At 43.7% G+C, this 24,505-nt stretch overlaps 1 protein-coding gene across 1 annotated transcript in view; it reads right to left on the bottom strand.

Moving 5' to 3' along the window:
• LOC144791478 (eukaryotic translation initiation factor 4 gamma 1-like) overlaps positions 1-24,505 on the bottom strand; it is a 324,564-nt gene that overhangs the window by 107,716 nt on the left and 192,343 nt on the right. The window contains exon 10 of the mRNA XM_078666169.1: positions 19,242-19,338. Coding sequence (XP_078522295.1) covers positions 19,242-19,338 — 97 coding nt within the window. The remainder of the gene's footprint in view (positions 1-19,241; positions 19,339-24,505) is intronic.

Raw genomic sequence — 24,505 nt, 5'->3', positions numbered from 1 at the left:
CCCAGTGCTCTTTGACTAAAAACGATGGAACATGCTCAACTGTACCGCAATTGGCAAGGACTTGAGCACCCTTGTAAGTCCCTGGTAAATCGAGCGTATGGTACCCAGGGCATGAGTAATAAAGAGGGTCCGTATGGGCTGCGGTTTGCATTATGCCACCCAAAGGGACCCACACAGATTGTCCTTCTGAAAAAATGTTATTGCGCACTCCCTGTGTGCAATGCCCAGGTACACTGCATGTCTTATATAAGTTACCCCAACAGCAGGCCTTCGAGCCCTACGGCAGGGTACATTATATTACATGCGAGGGCACTTCTGCCCGAGCAGATATACCCGTTATGTCTAGTCTCATTACTAAGACATTGCAAGTGATCAGGAAGCCATCTTAAGCATATGTACTGGGTACTGTTCATTGTGAATTACCCAGCTACATAATGACTTCACTAAAAATAATGGTGTTTGGTATCAAACACCTCGTCTCAATAAATCCATACTGATGCCGGTATCAGATTTGTGACATGCATCTAAAGGGCAACTTAAGAGGTGGCCCCTGAAAGCCTACTAGTCTCCTGTGTTGCATGACTGATATAGTCCGGCCTACAACCACAGACGGATCTGACCCCCGTAGGTGAGAGCCCACACTCTGAGGTCAGAAACAATGCCTGCTGCGGAGTAAGGTGGTATCACCTCCCCCAGCAGGATGACTAGTGAATTAGTGTAACAAGGCCAGAGGCTTCAAATCCCCTGCCGCCTGTGATATGCCTCAACAGCTTCCGCCTCCAAACCTAGGGGACATTTAGCACCAGAGCACGCAGAAAATTTGATAGCAGGTGTTTTGCACTTTCAGGCTAGGCATACCCCTAAGGAGGGCCACTTAAAGTGCAGTCAAGCAAGGGTTCACCATTTTGAATTTGGAAAAACCAGGAGTGAGGGCACAAGTATGTCCACTCTCCACAGGAAGAGCTCATATAGGGGGTGTAGACACTCCAGGGGTACTACCCTGAACTCCCCTTAACATCCCTAAATTCAGTATTTAGGAGTCCCCCTAACACCAGGGATAGTTCTAGTAATGTGGAGTACCACGGTTGTCTGGCCCATGTTGGAGCAACTAGGATGAGAGTAAGTGAGTGTTGCTGCAGTTTGCACACTACCTGTGCAATGAGTGGGAGAGGCGGAAAAGAGTACGCAAATCTGCCTGACCAATGCATCCGTATCGCATTGCCTTTGGACAATGAGTGTAGATACCTCGCGGCGAAGCTTGGGCATTTGGCGTTTTTGTGTGTGGCGAAGAGATCCATCTCTGGCTGTCCCCACAACTGGTAAAATGGTTGAAGAACTTGCAGACGAAGTTCCCATTCGTGAGTCTGTTGCGTTTGATGACTAAACCGATCTGCTATGCTGTTCTGGATTCCTGGAACGTGTTGGGCTAGGAGAAAAATGTTTTGAGAAATAGCCCATCTCCATTTGCTTCGTACTAGTTTGGAGAGTTGCAGGGAGTGTGTCCGGCCTTGTTTCTGCATGTAATACATTAATGTCATATTGTCTCTGCGGACTAGGACAGCTTTGCCCAGAATGTGTTTCTGGAACGATTTTAATGCTAGGAATATGGCTAGTAACTCTAGATGATTAATGTGGAGCAACCTTTGTTGGGGTGTCCAACTACCCTGTATGGTATGATGTAAAAGATGAGCTACCCAGCCGGAAAGCAATGCGTCCGCTATTAGCACAATCTGTGGAACTGGCTCGATGAACGGTTGCCCTTTGGAAAGGTTTTTGGTGTTCCACCACTGCAGAGAGCGATATGTGCGACCGTCCACCAACACCAGATCGGTCGGCTGACCTTGAACTTGGTTCCACTGACATGCTAAACGTTCCTGTAGGGAACGCATCTGGAGTCTTGTGTGAGGTACTATGAATATGCAGGAGGCCATCATCCCTATGAGTTGCATGAACACTCTAGCTGGAAGAGAGTGTTGGGGCTGAAACTTTGTGACAATGCTTTGTATGCTTAATATCCTGGCTGGACTGGGATATGCAAGTGCCTTTGAGGTATTTATTGTAGCCCCAAGATATTGTTGTATGTGGGACAGTTGTAGGTGAGACTTTGGGAGGTTTATGGTAAACCCTAAGTCGTGCATCAGTTGGATTGTGGCGTGAGTGTGGTGTACACACTGGTTGTATGACTTGGCTTTTATGAGCGAGTCGTCTAGGTAGACATGAATATGCTGCCTTCTTAGGTGAGCCGCCACTACTGCTAGACACTTAGGGCCAGATGTAGGTCGCCAAATACCGGTCGTTACCGACCGGTATTTGGCTTTTGAGATGTAGGTGGGTCTGAATTTACACAATCGGTATATTTACCGATTCGGTAAATTTACCACTTCGGTATTTTACCGAATCGGTAACTATACCGATTCTGTAAATCCATATGTAGGTGACACTCCTAAGAGTGCCACAGGCCCTTAAGAGTCAGTATTTTACCACCCAATCCTATTAGGTGGTAAAATACCGAATTCAGGTGTGCATGCACATCTGTGCATGCACACCTGTGCCATGTGACACACAGACATGCCCTTAGGGCATGTCTGTGTGCCACATGGCACACATGCCTGTACTTGGGGTTTACTTGGGGTGCTAGAGGGTGTCAAAGTGACACCCCCTGCACCCTTGCAGGATTCGGTATTTACGTTCGGTAAATACCGACTCTTACAGAATCGGTAATTTTTTACCTACATCTGCCTCCTTCCTATTTACCGACTCTTAAATACCGATTCGGTATGAGTCGGTATTTAGGAGTCTGTAAATAGGATTTACCTACATCTGGCCCTTAGTGAAGACTCGGTGCTGTGGTAACTCTGAATGGGAGTATCTTGAATTGATAATTGCGACCGTCCACTACAAACCTGAGATATTTCCTGTGAGAGGTGTGAATGGGAATATGAAAGTACGCGTCCTTGAGATCTAGAGTGGCAAGGAAATTGCCTTGTGCGAGCAGAGGAAGCACCTGTTGAAGCGTGACCGTGTGAAAGTGATCTGATTGTATGTAGAGGTTTAGGGGTCTGAGGTCTAGAATGGGTGTCCGAGATCCGTCCTTCTTTGGAATGAGGAAGTACAGGGAGTAAACCCAAGTGTTTTGTTGATACAGGGGAACTGGTTCTATTGCAAGTTTTTGTAAGAGGGAGATTATCTCTTGTTTTAGTAGTGATAACTGCTCTGTAGACATTGGACATTGTCTGGCTGGTGTGTTTGGGGGGGTAGAGGGGAGTTCTAGACAATATCCCGATTGACGATATGTCTCACCCACCTGTCAGCTGCTATTATTGCCTCTGTAACCTCCTCTTTGATAACCTCTGGTAAATGTGGTCTGGGTGGGAGGTTTATAAGAGGTGGAGTCGTCAGAGGAGCAGCCTCTGGAGGTGCCTTTGTAAAAGGTGCGACTAAAATAACGTCTGGGAGCTTTCAATTGCAAGTCTCTCATTGATTTAGCCGTGTCAGTGTCTTTTTTTCATCTTCTCCAGAGATTAATCCACTGTAGATCCGAAAAAGTGTTTTTCGTCAAATGGCTGATTAAGGATGGAAGTTTGTACTTCAGGTTAAAAGCCTGAAATGCATAACCAAGCATGTCTACGCAGAAGGACACTTGTGTTGACAGATCGGGAGGCGGTGTCTGCTACATCCAGAGCACAACGGATGGAGGTGTTAGTAATAAGCTTACACTCCTATATGAGGTCCTTGGCCTGTGATGTATTTACTATGGGTACTGTATCGATCCCCCTATTTCTGACCCTTGTCTGGTTAACAATTAACTAGCAGCCATTCAACTGCACGAAAACCCGTTATCTGATTAGCCATACAACGGCACAGAAACCCGTTATCTGATTAGGTCATAGCGCATGCCATCTCATTAGGCAAGCACTATTTCTCCAGCCCCCTAATAGGCATACGGTGTTCTTAAAACAAATCAAACCTACAGCGACCTGGGAAATCCCCGCAGCCATTGTTTTGATTTAGCCGAGAACTTCAGTAAAGAATGTGCGAACGACCAGTTCGTATGACATCCTTATTGACGTATTTATGTTCATCCTTACGTCAATCTCGGCACCTTTCAGGTATAAATAATACCGACATTGCCTTAAGCAAACACACGAGGTGGTGACAAGATTGGAGCAGCGAGACTTGCCGAGGAGCCCAGCTGACAGCGAAGCCCACAGACGCTGCCCTCCTTTCTGACGCGCTGAGAGAGAGACGCTGCCTTTTCTCCTGCCGAGAAATCCAGCTCCGGCGCTTCCAGCCGCCCTTGCAGGCAGCTGGGATATCAAGCCCTGAGATAGAGATACCAGCCCTCCAGCCTTCTAAATCCCAGGTACTGAACTGAATAACCCCTTGCAGAGAATTCTTGAAGCAGACCCTTGGCAAAGCAAACTTAACTTAAACTGCTACTTATCTACTCCCGCCCACGTATTAGGCTTAGGTCAGGTACATTGGGGTAGGCGTAGTTAGAAGCACCAGTTGATCTCTTGTATGAGAAAAGAGACTGATCAATAAATAACATCTTTTTATTGAACACGCCCGTCTCTTCCTTTTCTCTAAAATCTGGTGAAACTAAGAATGCACTGAACTGACTGAGTAAAATAAGTTGTCTTTTGTTTTCACACGACTCTAGAGATATACTGTTGATTAGGGGAGAGCAAAGTTGTCATGTTCTATGGTTGTCAGAAACTAAATCCCTTCTTGTCTATCCAGGGAGGTTAAACTCCTCCTTGTCTATTCGAGAAAGTTTCTAGTGAACTCTGAGCTAGCTGGCAAACACTAAACTTTAAGTCTAATATCGTCAGTAGAAGACCTAGTTAACCTCTGTCCTACGTCTATACTATTGAAGATATTATTCCAATGCGCAGAGCCTATTGGGATAATAGGAACTACACTACATGGCGCCCAACGGTTTGGATAGGCGATAAATCTAACGTAAGACATTAGAGTAACTCAGTCGTGCTTTTTCACACACACCCCTTTTTCCCCATAATACTCCAAAGACGTCTGGAGTGGGTGAAAGGTTAAATCCGCCAAACTTAGTAGGAGGAGACTCCTATGTATGGTTCTTGGTTTATTCAACGTTGAAGGATACACTGTTCCAAATAATGTGCATCTAATCTTTGTTTCCATAGAAACCTGATCTGCAAATAAACAAAATAACCTTCTTGACAGTAAAATGTCAGACAATGAAGTAGAAAGAGAGACCGCTAGACTAGCAGCTCAACTCCTAGCGGATGACACAAGTCTCCTACAGCAAGACCCGGATGCAATACTCATCCCGGTCAACATAAGAAAATCTATAACTTTAAAACTTATAGAAAATGGGCTGACACCGAGAGGTGGTACAGTCATATTCGTAATTGAGGCACACGAATATCGGCAGATAGAGGTATTCTATTCATGGATAAACTTTCCAGCAGCAAACGCTGTAACAAAGGACTTCCACTATTATAAAATAGAGGAACCTCCTAATGAGTACACTCCTTTCGAGGAGGTGGAAATACCACTCAAATACCAAGAGCACCTGCTCTGGTTTAATGGCGCCCTAAAACATAATAATCACATCACCAGGCTCGGTCCACTAGGTAGACCAGGAGCAACGTGGCCGGTCCTAGCCGGATACACACCACATCCAGACATTGAAGAAATGTCTGCACCAGATCTTTTAGCACAGCTAAAACAACTAATTAAAATACATAGACAATTAGTCCAATATGTAATGCGGACTTCAACAGTCCAACCAACTATTAAAATTCCACAGCTGATCCCTCATCAGGGGAACACAAATAAAATTACACCACAGAACATACAGTCCTGTCTAGGTAAAGTACCCACAAAACGGGAACAAATTCCATTCTGGTTAGCACAAAAAATCACTCAAATAGAGGCGGTATTTCCAGATACCACCCCGGTTGAGAAACACAGGATTCTGACTATCTGTCTTCCAATGGGAATCGCACCACATGTGGAGGACTGTGACACTTGGGGTACAGTCTTTGCTTCCATTTACACAAAAACACATGGTGTTCCATCCATGTCAGTAATACCAGATGTGCTAAAACAAATTCAAGATGAATACGGTCCAGAACCTGCTTTAACTCTTGGTATGAAACTACTAAAAGACTTCAAGCAGGTCTCGGCAATATTATTAGCCAATATAAAGGGATAAGCAGCAAATGTGGCGATCCGCCAGAGGTTGAAAGAGACAAATATAGCAGATCAACCATTTGAAATTGCCAGAATCATAGAAAAATCCTATGAAGAACTAGGAAGAGATAGTTTGGGTGGAATACCTGTAAAACCCCAACTTATTGAAAGTCCTGAAAAGGTATTTATTAAAAATAACCTAAACACTTCAAAGAAGATCTGGGACGGAAATAAACAATCCACTCCCAAAGAAAAAAGATTCCAGTCCAGAGGAAGGTCTCCTCGGCGGAGAGAAAGATCTCCGGACCAAGGACGCAAGTCTCCCCAAAGGGAGCCCTCTGTGAAAAAATACAACCTTAGAAATAGGGATAATATAAAAAAACCTGATAGATATCAAGATATTGATACACGTCCCTCTCAATCTTTTCAGACTTCCTCGCAGAAATCGGAAAGAAGAGGACGGTCAGAACACAGGGAAGAGCACGTCAAGTCCAAAGACAAGGAACCTGCTCATCAAAATAAAAAATTACAATTTCCAAAAAAGAAGGTAGCCAGTATTAAAGTAATCAACCATGCCGGGAATACTGAGGACACAGCTGAAAAACGGAGAATGGGCTCAGACAATGCTAGACAGCGCAGCAGAAGTGAGCATAGCTCGCAAGATCCTTATGAATCATCTGGAGACAGTGGACACGAATGAATACATTCAGGTGGAAACTGCAGATACCAGAGTTAGCAAACCTCATAAAATATATGAAATAACATTGCGTATAGAGGGGGATAAGACTAGGAAAATAAGGGGTCTCTTTTGGGATAATCTCTCCAAGGGCTATGACATCCTTCTAGCTGAAAGAGACTGGCCACCAGAGTTTGTCAGGGAGTGCCCTCATGGAGAAGAAATAATTATGCCTGCCTTCTAAAATCATATTCCAATTCATAAAAAATATACACTTGCAAGAAAGTGGGCAGTAGCCCAAGCTCCTGCATTATATAAAAACCATGTGGGATGGGATGAGGACTCTCCTCCTCACAAAATCCAGTTAAAATCAGAACCTACTGCACAGAGGCAGTACCCAATTAAGCAAGAAGCTAAAAAACTGGTAAAAGAGATCCTAGATCAACTTGAATACCAGGGGGTGATTGAAACTTGCACCTCACAAATGAATAATCCTTTGTTTCCTGTCTCCAAACCAGACAATTCATATCGTCTTGTTTTGGACTACAGACACTTGAACTCATGTTGCAAAACTTTTGCAGTACAAAATTCGCATAGTGCTGCACTAATGAATAACATAGTGCGCAAAAAATACAAAACAACATTAGACATCTCTAATGGATTCTTCTGTCAAAATATAGCACCAGACAGCAGATATTTGACCGCGTTCTCAATAAAAGGCGCGCAACAAAATTTCTGTCGTTTGCCCCAGGGGTTCAAGAACAGCCCAGGATTATTCTCAGCAAGAGTAACAGAGTTACTACAAATATATGATGATGAGGCATTATCTTATGTCGATGACATCTATCTAACAGATGATGACTTGGATACTCACTTGAAGAGAGTGAACACCATAATACTTGGGTTCGCAGCAGAGGGTTACAAATTCAACTTTAAAAAGTCAAGAATTGCCCATCTAACAGTCCTGTTTTTAGGATATGAACTATCAAGTGAAGGCAAAAGCCTGGCTGACAATTTCCTAGAGAAATGTGCTGTAATCCAAGCACCTAGAACACTAAAAAACTTACAATCAATTCTAGGTTTCCTAAATTTCGTAAGAACTTACATTATAAATTATGCAGAGAGAGTTAAACCCCTCTATGATCTTATAAAACCAGATTTTAAAAGAATCAGTTGGACTCAAAAACACACAGAAATTTTGAGATCTTTACAAACAGATATGTTAGTTAAAACAAAATTACAAACACGTGATAACACACGCAACCTTGTGATTCGAGTCATCCCAGGAAGATGCGGATTCACGTACCTAACCTCTAATGAGGGAGAGAAGGTACCAATTGCATACAAATCACACTTGTACACAAAAGCTGAAATGAAATTTAGCCCAACGGAAAAAATTCTAACCGCGGTACAGACTGCTGTAGCAAAAGAACGAGCCCTAGCACAAGATAAACGAATAATCATCGTGACACAGATACCAGCCCTGGAGGCGGTAACAAAGGTAAGCATTCCGAATGCTAAAGCACTCCATCCGAGATGGATACAATGGGCTAATTCTCTTGCTGCAACAGACGTGGCATACGAATTTGATCCCAACTTAAAAACACAAGAGTTTCTCCAATATGTATTCGAATGTCCTCCGTCGACCGAAATTCTGCCTCTAGAACATTACGGCTGTATAATATATACAGACGGATCAGCACAACCCGCAGTGGGGGGTAAGCAAGCTTACAGTGCTGCGTGCGCGATTGTTAAAGGTCGCTGGCACGAAGGTAAATTTAAACCAGTGGTCACTAAAACTCAATCTCTAGGAGACTGTACAGCTAAAAGAGCAGAACTACTGGCATTCAAGATGGCGCTTGAAAATACCGATCGAGAATTCCCCACACTCATAGTGTGCGATTCATATTACTGCGTCCAATCTTACAATGAATACTTGCAGATCTGGGTTCTGAATGGTTTTAAAGACGCAAAAGGTAACACAATCAAGCATAAAATGCTTTCGGAACAAGTAGTTCTTTTGCAAAAGGAACTACAAAAGACTCATGTGATACTTACACTGAGTCATCAACGTGATGGCGTTCACGTTGCAGGGAATTCATTGGCTGATGAGGCCGCGAAGGCAGATGTGCAAACGGCTTCCGTAGCTGCCATCACTCGGTCAAAAACAAAAATAGACAGCGAAATATTACAGGCTGTCAGCGCTACAGTAAAAGATGCGATAGAAACACTCCCGAAAGGCTTTCCAGTAAAGTACTCATACATAACTGATGCAAATAATGTTCCGTTTGCTCGAATCCCTGGAGTGGGGGATAGGGCAATTCCAAACATGGAACATAAGTTAGGACTCATCATTGCGGCACACGAAGGGCTTGCTTCTGTACATGCTGGCGTTTCAGCCACAGTATCATTATTAAAACAGAGATACTGGTGGCCACAAATGAGAAGACAGACAAGGAACTATGTTCTAGAATGTGAAATATGTCAAAGAATGAAAGTATCAACAGTGAAACGACCAGCACAGACGCCCCTTCTAATCTCAGATAAACCATTAGCCTGTGTTTACCTGGACCACTGTGGTCCCTTACAAAGGGATGGTAACTATAAATATATCTTGGTCGCAGTGGATTCATGCACGAGATTCATATGGATGTGGCCCCAGCGATCGGCTGACGCCAGAACTGTTATAAAAGATTTGCGAGTCTTTATCTGCACATACGCAATTGGCATGCTACATTCTGACCAGGGTTCTGCTTTTAGCTCTCGAGCTTATAGGGAGGCCATGACCAGCATGGGCATTGCATTGCGGTACTCTTGTCCATTTCATCCTGAGGGAAACGGAATCGTAGAAAGAAAAAACCGTGACATAAAGCAATCTATAACAGCAAAGGTATTAGGTTCAGGAGCTGGGTGGGTCAAACATTTAATAAGTGTCCAACGTAGTCTAAATAACCTGCCAAGAAATTCTCTGAAAGGACTCAGTCCGTACAAACTATTGTTTGGGACTAGAATGTTAGTCCAGGACTTAGATAGTCAGACTTCAGTGGTTAAAGAAAAATGCTTTGATATCAAAGATCGCTTGGCTATTTTACAGGACTTAAATGAAACAAGAAAAGACCTGAGCAACAAAAAGTTGAAACAGCAGCCAACAACCACTGAAGAAAAACCACCTGTCCCAGCAAGGCCTGTCTGGATTCCAAAAGTCGGGGATCTAGTCAGAGAGAAGATCGCGGTAAAGAAGGAATTTGGGCCTTCTTACAGAAAAGCAGTTCCTGTCTTGTCTATCAACGGGACAAGATCAGTAGTACTACCGCCCCTTGCTGGTAAAAAGGAGAACCGAGTCATATCCATCGACCTGGTTAAACCACAATCATGTGGCCGATAACAAATAGTAGGCCAAGTGGACTCCCAAGAAGTAGCAGAACACCAAAGTTTGCTACATCCACAGAGGTTCAAACTGAAAGACTGATCACATTTGAAAAATCTACAGTGAAACAACAAGGACTATGCAATAAAGCAATGGAACTTGAACCTCTAAAAACCCAAATCAAAGCTTTTCATCAAGAAACACCGACCTACGATGATGTAATTACAGACTTTTCTAATGAAACAAAGCAAAATCAAAAATCAAAAAGTAATCCAGAAGCAATTGGAACAATTGACAGAACGGCATCCGCTTACTTCATCAACTTCGATGATTTTTCTGAAGATCCAAGTGAACCAGAAGTACAGCCATCAACAAAAACTTTTAAAGACAAAGCAAAGGAACTTTTTCATCAACTAAAGGGAACCTATCTAACTTCTCCATGGATTGAAATTTGGGTGACATTAGGTGCATTTGTCCTCATACTTTGGCTCATCATGGTACTATGCTTGGGACATTTCATTGAGGGAACATATGCTAAAATGGACACAGCAAGCCAGAAAATCAACTTGGTCCTTAAACCACACACATCTTCACATGTCGAGAAAAGAGAACTTTCTTCAGTGAACTTCACAGCCAATCCTATACCAGGCGATGTAGCATGGGACAATACTGATTATGAAATCTATGGCCCGGTTGAAATCCTGAAGTATCCACATCAATTTAAGATCTCGTTAAGTGACTTTGTAAAACCAAGCACATTTGCTGATGATTGGGACTTTGAAAGTATTAATGATATGATGTCTGACATAGTAATGTCTGCTAAATTTACAGAACATGATTATTTGCAGGGTTCGTCTAATTATGATCAAATGTTCTGCTACAACCACTATGGTAACCATTTTCTACATAAATCTGCACAACCTAGAAATGATTTAAATTATAACCAATGGGAACATTGTGCTACTCCTCCAAAGGGTAGTTCTAAAACATTTTATGATAAATATTCATACTTTTCAGGGTTTAACACAAGTAATGCAGAAACATTTTATTTCAAATTGTCGAATAAGACAGGTATGAAGACCATGCTTACAAACACAAAATTGATATATTCAGATTCATTTTTTGAGCAAATGAATACATTTGGTTTTGATTTCTGGAACAATAACATTGAAGCAAAAACTGTTTGGGGTACAAAAGATTGGCAAGTACAAGGTATAGAATCATTGTTCAGAGCCTGCATGATCCCAGAACAAATTATATTTTTGAATGATACTATTCAACAAACTACCTGTCTTGGCTTAGCCAAAATCAAAGACTTAAACAAACCGTCTATTCCAAAGCCAACAACGAACAGTAATAGCTCTATAGATGTTGAGGTAGACGTGAACCATATTTTAAACCAAAACAGAACACATCCTGATTGGAAACAATGGTTGATCTGGCCCACTGTTACAAATAGCTGTCAAGACAGATTCCTGAACAAAATACAGGGGTTCAAATTGACCAGGCCAGACCCTAGATATTCCCAAAGACAACATCCAGGGATAGTAACTACTTACAGTGTGGGCAAGCTCTGCCTTCAATGGCTACAAACATCCACACTGGCAGAAATTAAGCAACACCTAACTTTACTTCAAGATGGTGCTGACTTGCGTGATTTCATTATGGGACCACGCAAACAGCGTCAAAAACGTTTCATAGCGGCCTCTATATATGCAGCTTACAATGAAGCTTGGAAAGAAACTCAAATTGAGACAGCAGAAAAACTACGGGAAATTGACCGTATTAATTTGGAAAAATCACTTTCTGTTGTGGACAATGGGTTAATGACTCTGTCCTCCAGAATATATTCACTGGACAGTATTGTGTCTTCAGCAATCGATATAATATCGCAAGACTTACTGATGTTACAACACGGTCAGTCCCAATTGCGTTCTATTGTACAACTTGGCTGGACGTTACAAAATCTGCGTTCAGGCTATGTGCCTTGGCGTTTGATCAACACAACGTCACTGTTTAATATCTTTAACCTTACTGATAAACAAATCAGTTTGGCACAGAAGGGTGCTGACTATACAATTCTGAGCATTGAAAAACTTGAGAGATTACCATTGACGATGTCAGAACGACCTGTCATTGAATGGATAATACACGGGATAATAAATATTCCGATAACAACCTTCCAGTTTCAATACTGCCAAAAATATATACAGGCAGGCCAGTATGAAAGGTTGGGTAAAGGATACATTAAGTCAACATGGAACTTGCCCTATACACACACATGTGTTAGTAATAAAGGCCAGAATGTGTTTCTTAGTGGCAATAATTGTGCAAGGTCACTAAGCGGTACACTTCTGTGTCAGGGTATTAGTTTGCATGGAGCCTGTGAAGGGACTACAAATAAACTTTCATGTCACCAGCTAGGCACACCTGCAACACAAATAGAACCATTCTTTAGGAGACTCTCGAACGGGAGTTACATTCTAATTGTAGATCGCAGATGTTGCAGTCTGCTGCCCGGAAAACCTTATCTCATAACCGTGACTACGAAGGTCATGTGCTGTGAACGAGTATTGTTCCCAAACGATGCTCGAGACAGGGAGGCAAGGTTATGGCCCAGTTTGAAAATTTCTTCTATTCGAATTGATACTTTAAGCAGAATGAAGACTGTGCTCCTACAGGCGCCAACCCGGTTAACGTCATCAAAAGAAACGTATGATCTCCAAGTTGCAAGGACAACTGCAGAGATTCATTCACTGTTATCAACCAATTCCCCCATACATTTCGCAGAAATACTGAGCGAAATCTTAAATATTTCTGATACAAGTGGAATCGCGAGTATATTTAAGACAGTGTTTTCGGGAGCTTTAACCCCATTCAAAGCCATCCTGGGTATTTTTCCTGATTTTGTCCATTCCATCTTTGGCGGACTTCCTCTTCTTTTGGGACTAGTGGCAGGCATCCTATTTTTAATCCTGTTACTTCGCTATGGCAAACCACGTCACAGACAAGACACCAGCGACAATGCAAGAAACGATCCTAGCCATACGCTACAGGGACCGCGTAACTAAAGTCCTTGGAATAGCCCGGCTTAGAGACCTGAACATGACTTGGTTTCTTTCATTTAGACCGATATGGCAACGTTGTGTTATGCCTGTATTAAGGTGCTTGCTATGCGGCGAAGAATGCGTGTTGGACACCTGTCTGACACTACAATCGGATGTGCCAATGGACGCAGAGACTTTGTTGGGTCCGGTAACGGCTCATGCATTGTACTGTCCCCAGCGGCTACCAATCCTGATGACGGCATTCGTGGAGACTTCACCACTACGATTGAAGAGTAGTGAAGTACAAGATGAAAGCAGCATCGATCAGGTACGACCTTCTGTCGGCTATGCTGATCGAAACATCAATGAAGGCAATCATGCTCATGAATGCATGTTAATTAATTTTTCCGAGTTAGTGGAACTTTCGCAAGAAGCAGTTGACAGTTTTTTCGAAAGTCTCAACAATATGATGTTTTCACCAGAGCAGAAAGAATGACTTTGAGCAAACTAGCACACGGCGTTCCCTACACCCTGAAGTTGGCCTTCAACTTTGAAAATAAAGCAATAAGAAATTTTCTCACCAGTTTTTACGGAGAGCGGGACAATTTTTTTTCTCTTTCCATTTCCAAAAATATTTACGAGTTTTTGGGACACTTATCTTCTGCTTAAAGTAAAACTATTCTTAGAGAACAAATTTCTATTTTTAGCTACTCTAGAGACATTAGCTACCCTCTAGCATGTTCACAAGTATTTATGATTTTGTGATGAGATGGTCTCGAATTTTTTCTTCTGTATTAAGAGCCATTTCATGTGTAATTTCCGCATTTCATTCATGCTGATTTCAAAATATGCGTATTAGATTTTGCATTATTATACTGCTTGAAGTGCATATAGTAACTATACTCATCTTTTCGTGTATTTCGCATTTCCAATTTTCAAAATGCATTTGATTGTATTTTGGGGTGGTTCGGTATACACATGCACTACTAGTTTTGTTTACTATGCCTAGATTTGTAAATATGGACATAGATTACGTGGAGTGGGTGTGATGTATTTACTATGGGTACTGTATCGATCCCCCTATTTCTGACCCTTGTCTGGTTAACAATTAACTAGCAGCCATTCAACTGCACGAAAACCCGTTATCTGATTAGCCATACAACGGCACAGAAACCCGTTATCTGATTAGGTCATAGCGCATGCCATCTCATTAGGCAAGCACTATTTCTCCAGCCCCCTAATAGGCATACGGTGTTCTCAAAACAAATCAAACCTACAGCGACCTGGGAAATCCCCGCAGCCATTGTTTTGATTTAGCCGAGAACTTCAGTAAAGAATGTGCGAACGACCAGTTCATATGACATCCTTATTGACGTATTTATGTCCATCCTTACGTCAATCTCGGCACCTTTCAGGTATAAATAATACCGACATTGCCTTAAGCAAACACACGAGGTGGTGACAAGATTGGAGCAGCGAGACTTGCCGAGGAGCCCAGCTGACAGCGAAGCCCACAGACTCTGCCCCTCCTTTCTGACGCGCTGAGAGAGAGACGCTGCCTTTTCTCCTGCCGAGAAATCCAGCTCCGGTGCTTCCAGCCGCCCTTGCAGGCAGCTGGGATATCAAGCCCTGAGATAGAGATACCAGCCCTCCAGCCTTCTAAATCCCAGGTACTGAACTGAATAACCCCTTGCAGAGAATTCTTGAAGCAGACCCTTGGCAAAGCAAACTTAACTTAAACTGCTACTTATCTACTCCCGCCCACGTATTAGGCTTAGGTCAGGTACATTGGGGTAGGCGTAGTTAGAAGCACCAGTTGAGTACGATTAGTCAATGCATATATGTATGTATCTATTTTATCCATTTTAAGTATCATATGGCTAAGAAACCATATCAATGCTTTTACAGTATTATTTTATAATTCTGTTATTACTGTATGCACTTTACTTAACTATAAGTATTGCAATAATAGTGATTCATTTCTTTATAAAATCGTACTTTTTATGATTATACAAATTTTATAATCGAATAAAAGTTAATGAAATGAAATGATTCATTTCTCTTGTATGAGAAAAGAGACTGATCAATAAATAACATCTTTTGATTGAACACGCCCGTCTCTTCCTTTTCTCTACAATCTGGTGAAACTAAGAATGCACTGAACTGACTGAGTAAAATAAGTTGTCTTTTGTTTTCACACAACTCTAGAGATATACTCTTGATTAGGGGAGAGCAAAGTTGTCATGTTCTATGGTTGTCAGAAACTAAATCCCTTCTTGTCTATCCAGGGAGGTTAAACTCCTCCTTGTCTATTCGAGAAAGTTTCTAGTGAACTCTGAGCTAGCTGGCAAACACTAAACTTTAAGTCTAATATCGTCAGTAGAAGACCTAGTTAACCTCTGTCCTACGTCTATACTATTGAAGATATTATTCCAATGCGCAGAGCCTATTGGGATAATAGGAACTACACTACAGGCCTTTGTTTTATATTTGTCCGGAAGGTGTTGCAATATAGACTCTGGCTTGTCGTAATGTGCTCTATCATACCTAGCTAACAGAGCTTGAGTGTTGGTAATACGCCATATGTTAGCTGCTTGTGACGCTGAGCGTTTACCAGAAGCGCCCAAGAGTTTGGACTCTTTGTCGGGAGGTGGAGGGTCCCCTGATGTTTGCGATTTAGCCCTTTTCCTGGCGTTGGAGACTACTAAGGAGTCCAACGGTATGTGGCCCTTAATGTATGCTGGGTCTACTGGGGCGGCTTTATATTTTTTCTCTATCCTGGGGTTAATAACCCTAGCTCTAACCGGATCTTTAAACACTTCCGGTGCATGTTTAATTACTCCTTTGAGCATAGGTAGAATGGAGGTGGACTTAAGTGAAATATCAAAAGTGTCCATTAAAAAATCCTCTTCCACAGGGTCTATGTGTAAGTTAACCCCATGGTATTGTGCAGCTCTGTGAACGAGCTGGTTCCATGGTATCCTCTGAAGGGGAAGGTCCAAAGGGGTAGATGTTGTCTTGTGGTACGTTAGAGACATCTGGCGTGTTGTAATCGTCCCAAGGGTCTGGGGTAGAAGGTGGACTAGGATGCCCTAGTGGCTCATCATCTGCACCCTCCCCTGTGTCATTAGAGGTGTCATCATCATCCACTGGTGGAGGAGATGGTGTAGGAGAGTGGTGTGGTGGAGAAGGTGGAGGTGGAGGTGGGGGAGGAGGAGGTGGGGGAGGAGAAGGTGGAGAAGGAATCCTGAGAGTAGATGTAGCAATGTCTTTCTTTTTTAAGTCTCTTTTTAGAACTGAGTCAGCTGGCCAGTCTTTGGGTCTTTTAGAAGATTTTTTTGGGTGGGATCCAGTTTGAAAAGCTCTTCTGCTGGAGGTTGGTCTTTCGGTGGCGTTTTTTTCGGTTCCGAATGTTTGTGTGCGGAGCCGGTTGTTTTTTTGGTTCCGAGGTCTTTTTCGGCTCCAAAGGTTAAGAGTCTGTATTTTTCAGTAGCAGTTTCTTGCTCCGTTCCAATGGTTTCTTCAAAGTCGAGGGATTGGAGCCGGTAGGCTTTGGTGCAAAGGCCGTAGCGGGCACTGAGGAGGAGGAAGAAGACAATTGCTTCTTTTTTGGTGTCGGGGCTTTGACACGGACGGCAGGCTGATTCGAGCTTTAGTGGCCTGAAGGCTTAGTTGTTGACTTCTTTGCCGGGCTCGGAGGCGAGGCGTGAGAAGTACTGTCTCGGTGTGCACCTGGGCCCGAAAGTGAAAGTGTGACCAAAGTCTTTTTAGATGTTGGGGGGAGGGGGTCGGGGTCGACGTTAGTACTTACGACCCGCTGTCCAGGAGTGATGTCTTCGACGTCGGAGTCATCGGCTTCGTAGTCTTCTTTGACCCACTTCTGTTCTGGTACATCGATGCCCTCCTGGAAGATGTCATCGGGAATCGATGTTGACGAGCGAGTCATGCTTCTTCGAGCTCGACGATCTCGAATAGTCTTCTTGGAGCGGAATGAGGCGCAAACTGGACAGTCTCTGGCCTTGTGCTCCAGTGAAAGGCAGAGGTTAAACACCTCATGAAGATCTGTGTGTGGGAACTTCGACCCACATTGAGGACACTTCTTAAATGGAGTCCTTTTCATTAGCTAGATGTAATGGCCTAAGTAGGCCCGAAAGCCTTAGTCGACGACTGGAATCAAAGACTTCGAAGTTGAAGGTGCGTGCCGATTAGGGGTCGCGATCAAAAACAATACTGTAGAAAGGGTGAGGATTGCGCGTCAAAAGTTGAATTGTTCACGGTACTGAACTGGAGCGCGATAAACACATCCGAGCCCGATAGTGGGAAAAAACCAATCTGAAGATGGGGCCGATGCCCATGCGCACTATGGTCCAAAGGAGGAGTCACCTATCTCGAACAAAGTGCAACCATCCGGGCCCAACACCAGACGGCGATCTATGCACAGTGTGTGGTCTGCAGCTCATATGCCTCGAACATTCTCTTTCTATCTCGAACTAGGCCTTCAGGCAAAGCTTTGACCGGAGCCTTTTGTTTTTCGGGTGGGGCAGGGGCATGGACCCTTGTACTCACTCGTTGACCTGGAGTGTCGTGGTCATCGGAGTCAGTGTCATCAGCTGCAGAGACGATCGAGCTCTTCCGAATCCTATGACTCTGGAACATCGGGGCCTTCGTTGAAAATGTCGACCGGCACCGGTGCAGCCTGTTGAGCCATAACGTGTCGTCGAGCCTGGCGATCACAGATAGTCTTCTTGGAGCGAAAAGAAGCACAGGCCTGGCAATCCCTTTCCTCGTGTTCTGGTGAGAGGCAAAGGTTGCACACCTGCTGGTGCTCACTTTGTGGAGATTTAGCTCCACACTTGAGGCATTTTTTAAATGGAGTCCTTTCCATTAGCCGTAGGGCCGAATGGCGCCGATAGGCCCAGCGGCCCGCATTGATGACCGGAATAGAGGATTTTAACGTTAGCGCGCCGAAGGGCATGCAAACGAAACCATACCGTCGAGTGTTGATGGGTTGCATGTCGAAAAGGTTGGAAACACGGTGCTGAACCGGAGCGCAGCTGTTCACATACGAACCCGATGGCGGAAAAAACCAATTAAAGTTGGAGTCGATGCCCATACCCACTATCGTCCAAAGGAGGAGTCGCCTATCTCATGACTGCAAAGACTTCTTCCAAGACAACAAAGTCCAAACATCCGAGCCCACAACCAGATGGCGATCTATGCACAAGTATGTATTCTGAGCTCATGTGCCTCGAACAAGTCTGTTATTTTTCTTAATTGGTCTCAGATTTCTTTTTGAGTGTTTCATTTATTGACTATGTACAACAAATGCTCAACACTCACCTCTGACAAGCCTAAGCTGCTCGACCACACTGCCACAAATAGGGCACTTGGGATTATTAGAGTAAGGGTCGTCTGGACATTGTGCATGGTGTACCCCTACATTGGTACACTACAAAAAAGGCCAGCTTCCCACAAATAGCTGCTGAGGTGATTGATCTTTACAGGGTGTTAAAACAAGAGGAGAAAAACTGACAGTTCTTAAAGAGGGCAAAAGCATTCAGTGAAAAGTTCAGCGCTGCATAATTCAAAAGAACACTAAATAATGAGGAGTCCAGTAAAGTACATACTGCAACTTTGCTTCAGCTCAGAGAAAATAGAAAAGTTGAAGGAAATAAAAAAGCTAATGCCATGTGTATCCTTTTTTTGTTCCTCAAAAGCAGAATCTAGATAGCAGAAAGATACAAATTTTTATATTTTTTATTTCAAAAAAGGCCTCGAGTTCAAAGCATTCATCTTTGCGCCTGCTGTCACTTTTCACGAGTCTATCTGGCAGATCTATAGCCCTCTCAAACTAATCCACTGTTCATTACAAAAAAATAAATCTATACTTTTAATACAGCCTCCCAATGACTTTTCCATACTCTACAATGTTTCTCCTCATGTTGGCATTTTAACATTGTAAAACACTTACCGCTGAATCACTCTACTAGGATCTCGGTCAGAGGGTGGTTGCTGAAGTGCCGAAAATCTGTTTAAAGTGCTTGTTCCAGGGCGCCCAGGCTCAGGAGCTATGCAATAAAACAGACTTATAAGTTGCGACACTACATGATCAACAGGCAAAGAGCTATGAAGAGATCCATCTGTGCATGCTTTGCAAAAGTGCCACCATCCATGTCGATCGTACTTCAAGTATTAAGTGCCATCTCAATCAGAGAACTAGTAACACCAAGTCACAAAAAATATGTTGATGGTGCCAAAAGCCAAATTAGTGAACCATGAATAACTCCACCACAAGTACCCAAGAATATTAAAAAGACTGCAAACCACGGTCTGAGTTCATGTGTGGATTAAGTTGTTGTAATCCTGTGCCACAGGAAGGAAAATGCTACTTACCAGTATGCATCTGTTCTTGGCATGTAGAGCTGCAGTTTTGTATACTTTTGCATAGATCGCCATCTGGTGTTGGGCTTGGAGGTTTGCCCTTGTTTGTGATCTGGAAGAAGTCTTTGTAGTCACGAGGTAGGTGACTCCTCCTTAGGATGATAGTGCGCATGGGCATCGACTCCATCCTTAGATTGTTTTGCCATGAAGGGTTACGATTGAGTAGTAAGCAGTAGAAAGAGATGTCCATGTGTTATGTATCTAAGTAAGATAGTATTGGAACAGATAGAGGTATCCGGGGAGGTGGGTGAGCGTATTCGAATCTGCAACTCTACACGGCAAGAACATATGCATACTGGTAAGTAGCAGTTTCCATTCGAGGCATATGAGCCGGAAATTTTATACTTTTGCATAGACTGTACAGCAGTTACCTCCTTAGCAGTGGCTACCTGTATCTGTTGCAGTGGTTTGAAAAGTGTTCTTAATACGGCCTGGCCCACACTTGCTTGTTTTGCCTGCACATCTACACAATAGTGTTTTTTGAAGGTGTGTGGTGAAGCCCAAGTTGCTGCTTAGCAGACGTCATCTAGGGGAATGTTCCCTAAGAATGCAATGGAAGCCCCTAGTTTGCGTGTGGAATGAGCTCTTGGGGGAATGGTTAGGGGGCGTTTGCTTTGATATAGCATATTTGGATGCATTTAACAATCCACCTTGCAAATCCTGCTTTTGAGACGGGATTGCCTTTATGAGGTGGGGAGAAAGTCACAAACAGTTGTTTGGTCTTTCTAAAAGATTTTGTCCTTTCAATGTAGTAGAGTATTGCTCTTTTAACGTCTAAGGTGTGAAGAGCTCATTCTGCCACCAAGTCTTGTTAAGGGGAAAACACTGGGAATTCAACAGACTGGTTGAGATGGAAGGCAGATAAGACTGGCAAAAACTGTAGGGCTAGGCCTAAGAACCCCTTTGTTATGATGGATTTGTAAAAATGGTTCTTGTATGGTTAATGCCTGGAGTTTACTAACTCTTCTGAGAGATGTAATAGCAACCAAAAAGGCTACCTTCCAAGTGAGGAAATGTAGTTCGCGTTTGTGGAGCCATTCAAAAGAGGGACCAATGAGTTTGGTAAGGACCGCATTTCGGTTCCACACTGGAGAGGGCGGGACTCTGGGTGGGGTTATTCTTTTAAGTCCTTCCATAAAAGCTTTGATAGCTCGTACTCGAAACAAAGACAAATGTTGTCTGTTTTGGAGATAGGCTACATCTAGCTGCCATAGCAGCCTATTAGATGTATATGCTAGGTTACATTGTTGTAGATGCAAGATGTAGCAAATAATGTTCTGAATAGAAGCACCTAGTGGATTGATGTTGTTTGTGCAACAAATGGCAAATCGTTTCCATTTTGCTGCATATCATGCTCTGGTGGTAGGGCGTGTAGCTTATTTAATGATAGTCACACAGTCCGGCAGAAGATTTAGGTAGCCAAACTGAGACCTCAGGTGCCAGATCGCAAGGTTTAGCTTATTGGCATCTGGATGTGTTATCTCTCCATGGTTCTGAGTGAGAAGCTTGGGTGAGAGACGTAGTTTTTGATGAGGTACTACTGATAGTTCTAATAGGGTTGTGAACCATGGTTGTTGGGCCCATGTTGGAGCAACTAGGATCATTGTGAGTGAATGCGGTTTGAGTTTCTGATATATTAACTGAATGAGTGGGAGAGGCGATCAAGCGTAAGCAAATTTGCCTGACCAGTTCATCCATAGAGCATTGCCCTTGGACAATGGGTGTGGATACCTGGACGTGAAGGTTGGGCATTTTACGTTTTGATGTGTGGTGGACAGATCTATTTCTGGGTGGCCCCACCTGCGAAAGAATGGAAAAAGAACTTGATGATGAAGTTCCCATTCATGGAGCTGCGTTGTCAGAAGACTGAGCAGATCAGCTATCTGATTGTGTACACCTGGGAGGTGTTCTGCAAGGAGATATATGTTTTGCGGAATGGCCCATCTCCATATGCTCTGAGCTAGGTGTGAAAGCTGCAGAGTGTGTGTTCCCCCCTGTTTCTGTATGTAATACATTGCTGTCATATTGTCTGCACGGACCAGGACAGCTTTGCATAGGAGGTGGAGTTGAAAAGATGTTAACGCTAGGAAGACTGCTAACAATTCCAGGTCGTTTATGTGGAATTGTCTTTGTTGGGGGAAGGGGTGTCCTTATGCCCTGAATGGTATGGGTTTGCAGATGAGCTCCCCAGCCGGTGAGCGATGAGTCTGCTGTTAGTGTTGGATTCCGTCCACTCAGCCCAACCACTGCAGGAACGAAGCACAAACCAATCCACTTCCCCAACTCATGTACCACTCACAAGATGTAACCATGAGTAAGCACATGGGCCAGAAAAGGGGGTGGAAGATTATCAGGAGACACCAAGTCCACTTCCACCCTGGCTAAGAAATATGGTCACAGCTCCCTCTTCCATGCTTCTGCACCTACATAAATAAAAGCACAATTCAGAAATACACCCAATAGAGCCAACACAAAGAAGGTATCATAAAGCTGTGATGGTAATCACTCCTACCATTCAACAATGCAGGATTAGCTTCGGAAATTCTTCGGGTGGCATATAACAAATGACCACACTCCGAATCAAGATAACTCCTCTTGTATATATGGAGTATCACGAAGCGGGATAATTTATCTCAAAGGTGTCTCTTTCGTAATCAGGGGAAAAAAGAATGCCTTAATATCAGGCCAATACAAAAAAAACCTGCAAGTGCTCGTGGTAATAAAATAATCAGGACAAAACAACAAGGGCCAGAGAGATTCGAAACCCCAATGTTAGTAGGTTCCAAAGCGGACTCGCGGAATGACCTAAAACGTCAATTCTGCACAAAACGACAGGAATTGGCAAACGAAAGACGCGAAAGGAAACGACCCGGAAGTTCATTTCTCTAGCGTTTCTTCCGAACCCTGTAATGCCTTCAATGCCTTCAGAAGGAGTTAACTAGCCATACAAAACAAAAGAAGGGAAGGGGGCAAGGGGGCAAGGGGGAGGGAAACTAAATACTCCCAAAACAGGATAGGAAGGAAGGGGCTGGCTGGATTCAGACCGACGAATACTTTGGGAAAGCAAGGGAGACTGACGACTGGGAACTGGGAACGCAGCACACAGGGAAGAAAAAGAAACTATCGGGGGACTAAAGTTACTCACGAGCCCGTGAGCAACAAAAAGGCAAGGAACAAACAGCCATCTCGGAAACCAACACCAGGAAACAGGAACCTACACATTGTCGATATCAAGGGCCGACATGAAGGTAGGACTACCTTTTCTCCCTGTCCTGGCCGAACACCTGATGCTCATGCATAAACACAAACACAGGAATACCCTCGAATCCTAACAGTTAGCACGGTCTGTGGAACTGGGTTGAGCAACGGCCGCATTTTGGGAAGTTTTTCCACTACTGCAGACCACGATGGGTGCGGTCGTCCACCAACACCAGATCTGTTAGCTGACCTTGAGCCTGGTTCCACTGACACGCCAAACATTCCTGTAATGAACACATTTGGAGTCTTGCATAAGGGACGAGGAGAATGAAGGAAGAAATCATCCCGGTTAATTGCATGAACACTCGTGCTGGTAGTGAGTGTTGAGGCTGAAATGTTGGGATTAGAGTCTGTGTGGCCCTTATCCTGACTGGGTTGAGGTATGCTAGAGCTTTTGAAGTGTCTATTGTAGCCCCTAGGTATTGTGTTATGTTGGACAATTGGAGTTGGTATTTGGCGAGGTTTATTGTGAATCCCAAGCTGTGAATCAGTTGAATTGTCTTGTGTGTGTGTTGCACACAGCTGCTGTGTGATTTGGTGTTTATGAGCCAGTCATCCAGATAAGGGAAGACATGAATATGCTGTCTCCTTAAGTGGGCTGCAACTACTGAGAGGCAGTTGGTGAAGACTCTGGGTGCTGTAGTGACCCCAAACGGGAGGACTTTGAATTGGTAGTATTGACCATCTATCACAAACCTGAGATATATCCTGTTAGCGGGGTGAATGGGAATATGGAAGTAGGCGTCCTTTAGATCCAGAGTGGAGAGAAAGTCGCCCTGTTGTAGTGGAAGCACCTGTTGTAGAGTGACCATGTGGAAGTGGTCTGACTGAATGTAGAGGTTTAGTGGCCTGAAGTCCAGTATGGGCCTGAGAGAGCAGTCCTTTTTTTGGAATTAGGAAGTAGAGGGAGTAAACCCCTGTGCTTTGATGAGGCAAAGGGACTGGTTCTATTGCGTGATTTTGTAATAGAGAGAGAACCTCCTGTTTGAGAAATGTAAAGATTTTCTGAGGACACCAGGTGTTGTCTGGGAGGAATGTTTGGGGGTAGAAGCGAGTTCCAGGCAATAACCATACTGGATAATTTGTCTTACCCACTTTTGTTGTGATGGAATTCATGACAGGTAGGAACTGTGAAAGACGTCCTTCGACAGGAGTGGGATAATCGGGGGGAAGTGGAGGGAAGTCACTGTTTAGTGGTAGGGGAGGTGCGGTTGTTGTTGCTGCAACCTCTTCCTTTATTATTGTTGCCTCTCTATCCTCCGCGAAAGTATCCTTTGGGGGATGTTTGAGTGGGGCTTTTGTAGGTGGTAGAGGGCTGTTCTCAACCCGTGCTTTTTGAGCCGGCTCTGTAGAAAGAGCAGCGAAAAGAGCCTCTAGGGGAAGGGAACTGTAAGGCCCCCATAGACTTAGCAATTTCAGTGTCCTTCTTCAACTTTTCTAGGGATGTGTCGACTGTCGGCCCGAAAAGATGTTCCTGATCAAACGGCTGGTTTAAAATAGCAGACTGAACCTCTTGCTTGAATCCGGAGTCAGGTG

The sequence above is a fragment of the Lissotriton helveticus genome, chromosome 11, assembly GCF_964261635.1.
Source record: "Lissotriton helveticus chromosome 11, aLisHel1.1, whole genome shotgun sequence".
NCBI lineage: Eukaryota > Metazoa > Chordata > Amphibia > Caudata > Salamandridae > Lissotriton > Lissotriton helveticus.
Note: the sequence above shows the minus strand (reverse complement) of the source record. Positions and strands in the feature narration are given on the sequence as shown.